Raw genomic sequence first — 12,343 nt, forward strand, 5'->3', positions numbered from 1 at the left:
CAAGTGTTAAACTTGAGCAAGTACCACCAAAAAATAAAAAACAAGAAACTTGAGCATATATAAGGTACAAGAGTTTGATACCTATGCAAGTATGCAACCCCCTAAAATGATAACCTTTGTTTTGAATTGGGCGAAAAATGATAGCCATCTAAAACCGGCAATGTTTAAAATCAGGAAAACAAAATATTCCAGTGTTCACTGTTCTACACTTCTACACCATATTTTATAGCTTGTAGGTTTCCAATATAGTAATCGCCAAACGCATTATAATTATCGTTCTACATCCCCGATAATCACTGACAAATATGTCTTAAGCCTAATGATACTAGTGTCATTCCACTCTAGGATCTATGCATCAAAACCTGGACAGATGACAGAACCACCGCTTCTAAATAAACACTTGAAATTAAGAAAATCCAATGATGCATGATTAAATAAACATGATGCTACATTATTCATTTGTCGACCAATCAATACTTTATATGACTACTGTGATACAATGTTCTTTAAAAAGAAAATAACGAAAAGGAAACACTGACCCAATCTATAGCTGAGGTAAAAGAAAAACCATCCGATATCTTTTGAGCAAACAAACAAAACAGTGTTCTCCATAATACAAATATTGGTTGAAAAAACAATCTGCTAAATATCTTTTCTGATCATGTCCTGAAAACTACCTTCAGTAACCGCTTTTAATAACTGTCTATGTGAAGAAAGCAGCAGACACTGCAAGAAATTGTAGATGTGCGCATAGAATCAAAACCCTGCACTTGCAATCTAGACAGTAGTCTTGTGTACACGGGTGACAGGATCAAGGGACACTACTGCAAGATGCTAATCACATGAAAATTTTCCCAAAATCATGAAAAGGAAAAAGAAATTTCTAACTTCTTTAACTTAGCCTCACGCTCTGCCTTGTCTTGATCATTCGTTTAAGGGAACCCAACCATGACTGGCATTCATCCCACTCACTAGTAGTAAGAATAACCTGCAACACACACAAGTAAATCAGCCAATGTAAATCCTATAATATTGTAACTAACATGCATTGGCAGTTGCAGTTGCAATTGCTTTTACCTGAACTTGTAAGGCAGTACCAAAATCACCATTGTCTAACGCCTGACAAAGTTGAAGGAGCTTATCAGATGCATTTTTGGAGATGTCCCCACTGTTCAATTTGGCAAACAATCCACCGAGTCTTTTTGAATTGTCTTCTATCTCCCGCTTCTTAGCTGGGTTTGCACGTGCACCACCCAATGCTTCTGATGTTTCGTTGAAAAGCCTTGTCAATGTTGTAACAATCGGCATTTGGTGTGCTGGCAGTCACAAAAAGCAAAACATAGAACCAGATAGATAGAATGAGTTAGTTCTAACAAATAAGAGTGACTCACGATATAACAAATTCCAGACTTGGGTTTCCAAGTCAGCCGAGACAAACAAAAACTACGGACACATAAATGCCAGGAAATGTTTAAGATTATTTTGGTTCAATATAACATGGACTACTGGAAAAACATATTACCAGGTACTTTTGAAGTGTCGGCTGTTTGCACAGTAGGTGGTGGCGCTGCGGGTGCTGCAGCTGGTTGAACAGGTTGAGGGTGGGGAGGACTGGGTGGTTGCGATGATCCAGGTCTTTGGACACCACCAGAACCAGGGACTGGCATGAATCCCATTGGATTTGGTGTAGGGGCCACAACCTGTGACAAGTTAGGGTTATGACCTAAACCCACATGTGATGGAGCAGGGGGTGCTGAATGGTAAGGCGGATTGGTGCTTGACTGAAATACAGAAAATAATGTTTTGAATCCACAAGTAGCCACAAATAAATGATGTCAAATCTGAAACTAAAACCATAAGTCAAAACTTACATTGTACAACTGAGAACCCAATGTGGGCTGCTGATATTGTTCCACGTTTCTAAGTGCCGGAAAATTATGAGGATCGAAAGTTCTCAAAGGAGGGGGTGTGACAACATTATTCGAGAAGTTCATCTACAATAAAGAAATTATCCAATAAATAAATAAATAATAAAAACAGGAAAAAATGGAAGTATATCTTATGAGGTTATCTGTAACATCAATGCTGAGGCAATGATCACTATGAAATCTTCTAATGCTTCAGAACAAATTTGACAAAAGACAATGATGTACCAAGGAAGTAAAAAATACATGAAATAACATTTGGTCTCCCTCACAATCTTTTCAGCATGTATCAACAGTAGAAAAATGTGGCTTAAATGATATATAATACGCAAGCTCATAATTCTGTTTTTTTACGACGACAAAAACATGGGTCAATTGAACACCAACTCCAAAGGAAGTTATAGACACAAAAAGCTGCAACTGTTAGTTTTTGTTAAAATACCTGGGGAGGTTGAGGAACCTGAGCAGTCTGTGGTGGAACAAATAAATTAGGTTGTTGAGGTTGCTGCTGTGGTGTAGGAACACCATATCCTCTTCCATATCTAGGATCAAATTGCTGTTGATAGTTTTCAGAATATTGAACACCAGAAATCCCATGCGGCACTTGAGCAGATATTGACTCCTAAAGAACAAAAAGAGGAGCAATTTCCAAGTCAAAAATCTACTTTGAACAAAATATAAAATGCCAAACAGCATAGTTAATTAAAGTCACTACCTGATGGTAAGTTCTATTATAACTAGAGCTATCAGCACCATAAAAGGATCCACTGTGTGATTGAGAATTATCAAAAGCAGTAGTTTTTAAGTCTTTCTCTGCAACAATGATTTAAAGGTGGAAAGATAAGAACACTGAGGTGTGCAGAAAACTTCAAATATTGCACAAAAAATGAAAATGCGAGATGATTGAAGAACAAAAGAAAAATTAAGGAAAATTTGGTCAAGTTTCTGATCAGAAACTGTGTAAACTGTCGCACTTCACAATTAACATGACTATGATATACCACCCCAAAAAAAAAAAACAAGGGTATCATCAAGCAAATCCTGCATATTAAGGGTGACTTGCTAATAATTAGCATAACCTTATCACCAATTTTCTAGCATAATGTACACCAGTCAGAGAAAAAGGTATACCAGGTTCTGTAGAACGTGCAATTCGATCCTTTAAAACCACAAGCTCAGGTGATAGTTGATCAGAACCCAAAAGTTTTAAATACTCCATTGCTGTGGTCAACAGCCCTTGACTTGCTAAAATTTCAGCATATTTCTCAACAAGCTTGCACAGAGAAGCACTAAACTGCTTCTGTCCCGTTGCCAAGGCAAGAACAATAGTCTTTTCCATCAGATCCTAACATAATAAAATTGTAAATTTTCTATCTTCAGTATTGGTAATTCAAAATTTTACATCAAACCTTTTCATAAGGAGTATCAATCTCACCTGAAGAAGATCAACATAAGATTTCCCCTCATGCTCAGCTGACAGGCTCCTCGACCATATTTCAACTGTTTTATCAATATTTCCAGCACATATATAACAAAGAGTTGCAGCTAACGAATTGCCAGCCCCCATGAGTTTTGAGGCAAGTGTGTCACAAAGCATTGTCCATTCATCTCTCTGAGCAAACTGTCAATACGTGACAACAATATCATGAGCATAAGCCATAACAATGTTTTCATCACAACATGAAAATATAGTTTTACTCATACTATAGTAAAATGATAGCCTCAACTTTATCTAATCATTAACCCCAAAAAGAGAAAAGAGATAAAAACAGATATCATTAGCAACATGATATTGCATCACTATTAGTAGCAATAGTATACAGATGATAAAGTAGTCAGAAAGAGAAATCAAATGGAGAATTGATGATCTAATACGTTACAAGAAATAACAAACGACTATTAAAACAAAACTACGGTAAAATAAAGGAGATTGAGTCTGAGATGCTACCAAACACTTCATTAGGTAACTTTGCAGTTATAGGAAACATTAAATCAGTATCAGGCAATTCCAAACTATCATAATAAACTTAAACAAGCAAGAAAACCAAAGAACTTACACTACAAAGAAGAGCAAGGGTTTCTTTCCAAAATTTGAGAGGCCTAGTGTTCACAAGGCTCAACAGGTCATTGCTCACCATTGCTGATACAATCTGAAAATGGAAATCATGCCCAGTGAATGTGGCTTATAAAAATCAAATACCAGGTAGTTATTACATAGATTGTCAGATATGAAATAGACAGATTGTGCGATGTAGTTATCAGCTACCTTTAGGTAAGGCGACCGGATCATCTTAAGGTATTGATCTCTTGTACTTTCCCACAAGGAAGCATTACCAACATGAGCAATAACCAAGGCATCGGCCCATTTATTTGCAGATATGCACTGCGCAACTGCACCCTTGTAATCCCCAAGAACTAAAGCACGCTGAACACTGTCATCAAATGAAGGGTCACTGCTCTCCTCTGTTTCGACAGAATCTTGGATTTTCTCTGATCCATTGGCAGTGTCCTCAGCAACAAAGTTGCCCACAGAAGTAGTTACGGGTGATTCAGCTTTAGGACTGGGAAGATTGTTAAAGAAATCCTCCCCATTATCAAATGAAAAAGAAGGTGCTTCATGAGGTGCCAGATGTCCTGTATTATTAACAGCAGTGTCCTCAAGTCCAAGAGCATTTACTTCTTGGGAAAGATCATCATTAACTGTGTCTTTTTCTTCACTAGGTACGTTGAATCCAAGGTGTGTTAGAAGTTTTGTGCGTGCAGTCCCATCATCTTCAAACATAACCTTCAAAAACCCCCAAGTTTCCCTATCCTCCACAGATCTGTCACAACAATGAAATGCAATTAAACAAATGGAAAATTCACACAACAAATATGAATCAATGCAATACGAGTGGATAGAACATACTCTGATTCCTGAGATTTTTTATCACATAAAATTCTCAACAAAGACCTTTCACCATTTTGAATTGCAGCTTCAAATTCAGAGGATCGACTGACTAGACCATCTTCAGTGACCAAGTTATGCACATAAACCTGGGAAGTTACAAATGGCATGACTAAAACGAACCATTCAAGAACATAGCCAAATAAACCAAGTACTAAAATATTACCTCTGAAGGTCCAAGTTGAGAACCAGATGCAGATGCCTTAGACTGAAATGACACAAGTTTTCCACCAAAGCCAAAAGAAACGCCAACAGGGCACTTGTACCATTTTGGAGCTCTAAGTGATACTGCGCAGAAGAGGGAAATTTCATTAAGAGATTCAAAAAACTAAGTTATATCAAGGAACACAACAATAACATAATCTTGCCTAGCCCACACACACACCAATACTTATCAAGGAATGCTGCATAGTGTTCAATTATATATGCAAAATTAAATATAATAGTTTGCAGTTTATTTGATAGACAACAAAAACAAATGCATCACCTGCACCGTAATCATTTTCCCCGACACCATGATGACGGCAACCCTGCAGAAAATTACATATGCTATCATTAATTCTGACCCCAGAAAAGAAGTGCTAATATCTACAGAAGAGAATCAACAAAGAAACAAACAATTTAGTTTCTTATTATTATTTTATGTATGGATATTTAACCCTTGACTTCTGGTGTACTTAGGCCAGGAGGCAGGGGAGAAAAAGGAAAGCCTAACGTGAACTGTTACCAATAACCCAAATATGAAGTTGATATGTGATATGGTAGGATCTAACAAACACTAGGCTAACATAATTCTAAGTAAAAAATTTAAACAAAAATACCCATATGCTTCAGGAGATATAGAATGAAAACTAAGATTCAGAATTTAAGAGAGAGAGAGAGAGAGAGAGAGAGAAGGAAAAATGGATTGTATGAAATGCAAGTTAAAACTTTGGTGATCGGTGTCAAAGAACTACTTCAATTAAAAATAATAATAGTTCTTAGATTTCCAATAGAATTGAGGTGGTAAAAGATGGAATGGAGAACAAAAGGACCATAAGAATATAAGGCTGCAGCATATTCTTAAAGTTTATAACATTAATTGAATTGAGCAATGTAAAAGGTTTTATTCTAGAATTTGCCATTATATGAATTGAAAGATGCTACTTCAAACTTCATGACATTCTAAAACAACTGCTAGGCACTGAACTTATGACTTAATAGGGCGAAGAAAATGCACACATTACTTATCTAGTTTTTCATTCTCCATATTACATCATCACATTATTCCTAGTTAATTACAAATTACAAATAGAGTATGCCTCCCAATAGTGCAAAACAAAATCCAGTGAAAACTCGTCAAATTTAAAATATACAAATATACCTTAATATTGTATATGCCAATTTTTCCATCAAAGGAGGATGCTGATATCACTCCCGGGATCTTTGGATACCAGTGCACGTCAAAATTCCAGTTGGTTCCAGCTGGCAATTCACAGGCAATCTGTGCCCAACCCCAACCAAAACAAAAGTGTCACTACCAAAGAAAATTCTCCAACTGAAAAGGTTAACCCAAGAGGGTAATTTTGAAATTAGTCAAACAGAATATTTATGGGGTAAAAAAAAGGCAAACACCACCTCTCCAGAAATTGTGTCCCAGCATATGGTCCGGCTATCTTTGCCACAGGTTATCAAATAAGAGCTATCAGTTGGACACCATGACATTGCAATAACACCTAATATAGGAAATTCAGGCAACATAATCAAGTCAGCTACGCTTATACCAGTAATGGCGATTTCTAATAGAAGTAAGCAAGTTTTCAAGCATTTATATCAAATATCACAAATTATAATAAAAAAGCCTAACACACCACAGTCTGTCTGAAATCTCTGCACATTAGTTTTCAGAAGCAACAATTCCAAAAATCACACGTATGTCATACTTGTTTGCAAATAACAGGACCAAAAAAAGAATTAAAAGGGTGCCATTACCTCTGGTGTGACCCACAAACTCTTTTATTGGTGTCATTATATTCCTCATATCCCAAAGCTGCATCAATATCCCACATAAGGTCAATGCATATTCCCCTGAAAAAACAGACTTAAATGATTGGCAATGACTATACCCTTAGAGAAGGAGAACCATCTTCATCTGATGCAACAACAAGTTGTGTGGCAACATCAGGATGCCACTGCAAAACTGAGCAACGCCTTCTAACTGAATCTGCAAAGCTGATAGCTCACAAAGGATAGACAAGGTTATAATGAGTTATTGACAATAGAACACCAGAATACTTCAAAACTAATAGCAGAAGATAATCAACCAAAGTTACCTTATCACTGGCTTTTGCTTCTTCAAATCCCAGACCACTGGAAAGATAAAATGAGAAAACAAAATAAAATGAAAATTCTAGTATTCAACTACTAAACAACACAATATTAAGAATAGAACCCACCAGTGGTCCCATTGTAAGAAGTGGATGCTAATATGTGTTGGACTTTACTATTCCAAGACAAGAATGAAACTTCCCCCTGGGCAGCAGAGCCACTACCCTGTGCAATAATAAGGTACGTGAAACCCTTTTTTAAAGAAAAGAGCTATAAAATTGATATTTGAAGATGTAGACATTAATCCATTAGGGAAAGGATATCTGACCTTAAGTGGTGGAAAATGAGTAGGCTCAGAAGGATTGACCAAATCCCATATACAAATTTCACCATCCTCAGCGCCAGACGCAAGAAGATTTGGTGTGATGGCATTGAACTCAAGACCACGAACCTGAAATATAAAAATGTCAAAGGTTAGAATTCACCTAACCAAAGAATACAGGCATTATATAATTCATCACTTTCAATGAATGAATATTATCTTTGAAGGGGGTAAAAATACAGGCACCATATAAAAACAAACAATTTAAACCCCGCAGATTGATTTGTAAATACAAGCAAAGAAGAACTTACCGGTCCTTTATGTCTTACAAGATGTCCAACTAGAGCATTTTCATTTTTCTCCGAACTGTAAAATTTTGTTAAGAAAATGAAGCAATTGGAAAGGCAGGGAGAAAATTGTAAATTAGACTCAGATATTTTAAATTACCAAATATTTGTTAACAACTTCATCAAGACCAAAGAAAACTCTAAAAGTAGCAATAATGCAACATTTGTCTACCACAACAGCAATTACTATCTTCATCTATTTTCACAACGATCACTCTATAGCACTATAATTTGAAGGGAACAGCTTGATTTTGAGTTAGCATTCTATTGTATAAATGTTACTGCATCAATTCACAAAATAAAATTGGAAGGTTTTCTGAACATGAGTGCAAATTTCAATACTAAATCATTATAGGTATCTTCTCTCACGTTTATCTTAAAAAATATCAATCCATTCATTAGTTGATGTAACAATGCACAATCCTCACAGTAACACTTGCAAGCCGGGGAAAAAAAAAGGAAAAGGAAAAATCAAAAGCAAAATAATATAAATGCACTAGAAAGTTTCTTTTGCAAATAAAAGAGTCAGCAATTCTGTATCCATTTAACTGAGCAGTTAGGCAATTTCTGATCTATTCCTTCTCCTTTGACGTTTTAGGAGGATAACTCTGCCTCGATGCTTTTCAGTGTTTCTTCCTAATATAAATATTCTATTTTCCATTAAGAGGGCCAAATTTTACACGAGCAGTAGGAATTTTCGTTCATATTAGCGCAAAACATCAAGGCATTAAGCTCTATAGGAAAATTGTAACATGTGTCTAATCAGTGCTATAATCCATGCACTTGTAAAATAGTACTACTACTAATCAGTTCATTTTACCACCATAGAAAGCCAAAAGTTCACCATCTAATCTAACCGAATTCCTGTGAGGCAACCTAATCACTCGAAACTCAAACCTCCAATCAAAACACATTCCGTTTTCGAGAATAAAAGCGAAAAGGCAACGTGCAAGAACAAAGGAAGGTGCAATTACCGGATCAGAGTGAGAGGATTCCAGATATCAATGTTACCATCGACAAGTCCACCAGCAATGAGGCCTAGCGCGAATCCTTCCGTGTTGGTACCGTTCTTCCCCCACGAGAGTCGGTTGAAGCGCTCGGAGCTAGGGTACTCGGCGACGAGAGGCAGTTCGGGTTCGTCTGACTGGAAATCAAGCTTGAATATCTCGAGGTTCGCCGATGAACTGAAGGACAGATCGACGGCACCGGCCATAGTCCCCGCCGCCATGTAGGGCGCATCCGGCGCCAGCGCCACCGACGACGATCGATTCACCCCTTTGATGCACGCCATTTCCCTCCGATTCCTCACACAAGAAACCAAAACCTAATCGGAAACACGAAATTGGAATCGCGAATCCGAAATTCAAATGGATCTGAGAATCAGGAATTGTTTCGGATCTGATCTGTGGAATGTGAGAGTGTGAAGAACCACTCTCTTTCTCTCTCTCTCTCTCTCTTTCTCTTTTCCCCTTTTTTCTCTCTTCTCTCTCTGTTGTTCTTTTTTTTTTCTTCTTCTCTTGTTTCTACAATAACTTAGCGTGGTTTGAGCTCGTTGTGAGTTTATTATAACACTTCTTTCAGTGTGACACACTACTACGGGGCCTTGTGAGGGTGGTACTGTCTGCAATGTACAACCGCATAAGCGGGGTTGTAGAAAGCTCTATTTTGTACGCGTCGCACTGGATTGTGGCTCCAATGCTGTAACTACGTAAATATGTCATTTGAACCAATTAGAGCTCCACACGTGTGATGGGTTTTTCATGTGGAGTATTTTTTTTTTGGGTGACTTCATGTGGAATAATTTGATTCTATCATACAACTCCGTAAGAAAAAAAAAACTCTTTAAATGATAAATTAATAAAAAAAATTTAATTATTATTAAATTTATATTATATTCAACGGTCGTGTAATCTATTTCAATTTAGAATATGGGTGTAATTTTAAAAAAATATTTTATTTGTGTTATTTATCTTAAAAATAAAAATTAATATTTAATAAATAATTATATTAATTATTAATTATTTTAATTATAAATTATTTTAATTTTAATTATATTAATTATTAGTTATTTTTATTTTTAATCATTCTAATATAATTGTCGATCATATATAATTAGTATTTATATAATACGTATGTTTATAATTTTATTATGCATGTGTATATTAATAACACATATATTAATAGAATATTTTCGTAATTAATTTCGTGTGATTAAATGTTATATATAATTTTTTTTTATCATTCATGAGTGTAAGTTTTAGAGGTAAAATATTTTTTTTAATTTTTAATTTGTTATTTTTTCTTGACTACTTTATAGAATAAAAATATAATCTTCATTTTTTTTATTAAAGTTGATTATTTTAAGGTACAAGTTACAATTTCTTTTACGATCGTTTATTGATGTAGCCATTCTCTTATTTTTTTGATAATTTAATAATTATTCTTACTGAATTTTATTTTTTCATCTATCCTTATGTGCAATTGTCTTTTACCATGATTATTTATAATACACCACATTCATCAAATACCATCTCGAATTGTATTTTACATGGATATAAGAGTTCAATGAAAAGGTAATGAACTTTATTTTAAAGAATGATGGTTGAATCTATTTATATATTTCGACCAATCTAATAGAATATTAATAAAGTTAATTGTTTTAGAAAGAGTTCGATTTTTGTTTGAGCTAAAATATTTTATTTTATTTTTTAATTTTTCTTTCTTCCTTAACTATTTATCTTTTTTTTTAAAATTGATCATTTCTAAGGTATAAATAATAATTTTATCATTCTTTTATGAATTTAACCCTATTTTTGTTTTTTTAATTATATAATAAATGTTTTTACTTAATTTTTTTTATAACGATATCATCTTTTACACAATTATATACAATGCATTATATTCCTCATGTTCCATTACAAATTGTTTTTGTCGATGCAAATGTTAATTATATTTGAATTTGATTAATTTAGATATGTAATATTTAATTTTTTACTTTTAATATTTTTTACAATTTAAGATTTTTTTTTTATCAAATTCAAATATATTCAAGTAATTAAGTTAAAAATATCTCTAATATGATAGTATGATGCATAATTTTAATATACTTTCAAACAAATAATACATAAAATGAATCTTTTAAAATAATAATAGTATTTTTTTTGTCAATAATACTAAATGTGTATAAGAAGATCGAGATACTATCAAATATTATGGAAGAAACGCGATTTTGAGAAAAATAATATTTGTAATATTATTAAAGTTAGAATGTGTATATTAATATTTTAAATCACTTAATGGTAGAAACATATGTGGTAATATTATTCCTAAAAAGATAATATTTTAATTTATTATAAATTATACTAAACATAAATTATTATTCAATTTATACATAAAATTATACATAATTATTTATTTTTAAATTAGAGAATCAAGTTATTATATTATTATTAATTAATAAATAAATTTTTTTAAAGTATTATAATTAAATGCATAAACTTTGATCGAAGAATAAACATGTTAGTTTATTATATAAATATAATTTTTAAATTAAATTTTGAGAATAAATAATATTTTAAATTTCTTCCTTGTTTGAAATTGGTAGTTTAATTTAGACAATATGAGATTTTGTTTTTTAATATATTGATGAGTAGACTTTATTTTGATGCTCTTTATTCTTATATTATTAATTAATAATTTCTTTGTTAATTTTAAAAATATTATACTAATAGAAGGAAATATATATATATTGTTCATACCCTGGCCCAATAAATAGGGCCCAGGATCCAAGCAAAGGCGCCCAACCCAGAAGGTTGGCCCTCCATCCAGCATCAGCCTTCATCCCAGAAGTCGGTACTGAACACGACTTGTTCCGAAGAAGTCGGACACGAGGGTTAGCTGGCAGATAACACTCATTCGAATGAGTAACTGCCCCTAGAAGCTCTCTAACCACTTCATAGAGCCATATCTTAACCTCCCTAAGATATGGGGACGGTTATCCACCTAAAAAGGTGGCACTACTTCAGCGGTGGTTATTGGATCACCACTATAAATACACTGACACCCTTCAGGTATCTCTAAGTTCCAATATACTCTCTAACCTGCTCACACTCTTGCTAACTTAGGCATCAGAGTGTCTTTGCAGGTACCACCCCCCATTCTTTCACACGTACAAGTCGGACGGAGGAACACCGAGTAACAGATCCACTCGAAAGCCACCTCCTTCATACGTTTGGGCCAACCAACGCCATCCGGCCCATTAATCTCCGGTTACCCACCGTAACATTGGCGCCGTTGCCGGGGACCCGAGAGATCAACCAGTGATGGCGGATAGATCCCCTGAAGAGGGTCATGTGGAGACAGATTCCGAACAGGAGAATTTGAACACTGGAAACAATGAGGCAGATCAGACCCTCCACCAGGAAGCCAATGATCAACATAGGGAAGGCACCTCCGGAATAAAAAATCCGAAGGTGAACTCCTCGGAGGGGCGCGA

The 12,343-nt window shown here is 34.6% G+C and overlaps 1 protein-coding gene across 1 annotated transcript; it reads right to left on the reverse strand.

Annotated features, from left to right (window-relative positions):
- Positions 1–458: 458 nt before the first annotated feature.
- LOC107629667 (transducin family protein / WD-40 repeat family protein) lies at positions 459–9,534 on the reverse strand. The gene is made up of 22 exons (XM_088508363.1): positions 8,823–9,534; positions 7,813–7,867; positions 7,508–7,630; positions 7,308–7,404; positions 7,185–7,221; positions 6,978–7,083; positions 6,844–6,901; positions 6,490–6,587; positions 6,236–6,355; positions 5,360–5,402; positions 5,039–5,160; positions 4,834–4,961; positions 4,192–4,747; positions 3,983–4,075; positions 3,361–3,546; positions 3,057–3,270; positions 2,641–2,738; positions 2,368–2,547; positions 1,872–1,994; positions 1,523–1,781; positions 1,078–1,316; positions 459–988 (listed from the first exon to the last, which is right to left on the reverse strand). Exons 1-22 carry the CDS (start codon positions 9,137–9,139, stop codon positions 893–895), a joined length of 3,348 nt encoding a protein of 1,115 aa, XP_088364489.1. The 5' UTR covers positions 9,140–9,534; the 3' UTR covers positions 459–892.
- Between the last annotated feature and the right edge of the window lie 2,809 nt (positions 9,535–12,343).

This window comes from Arachis ipaensis, chromosome B3 (assembly GCF_059453495.1).
Source record: "Arachis ipaensis isolate K30076 ecotype BB chromosome B3, ASM5945349v1, whole genome shotgun sequence".
NCBI lineage: Eukaryota > Viridiplantae > Streptophyta > Magnoliopsida > Fabales > Fabaceae > Arachis > Arachis ipaensis.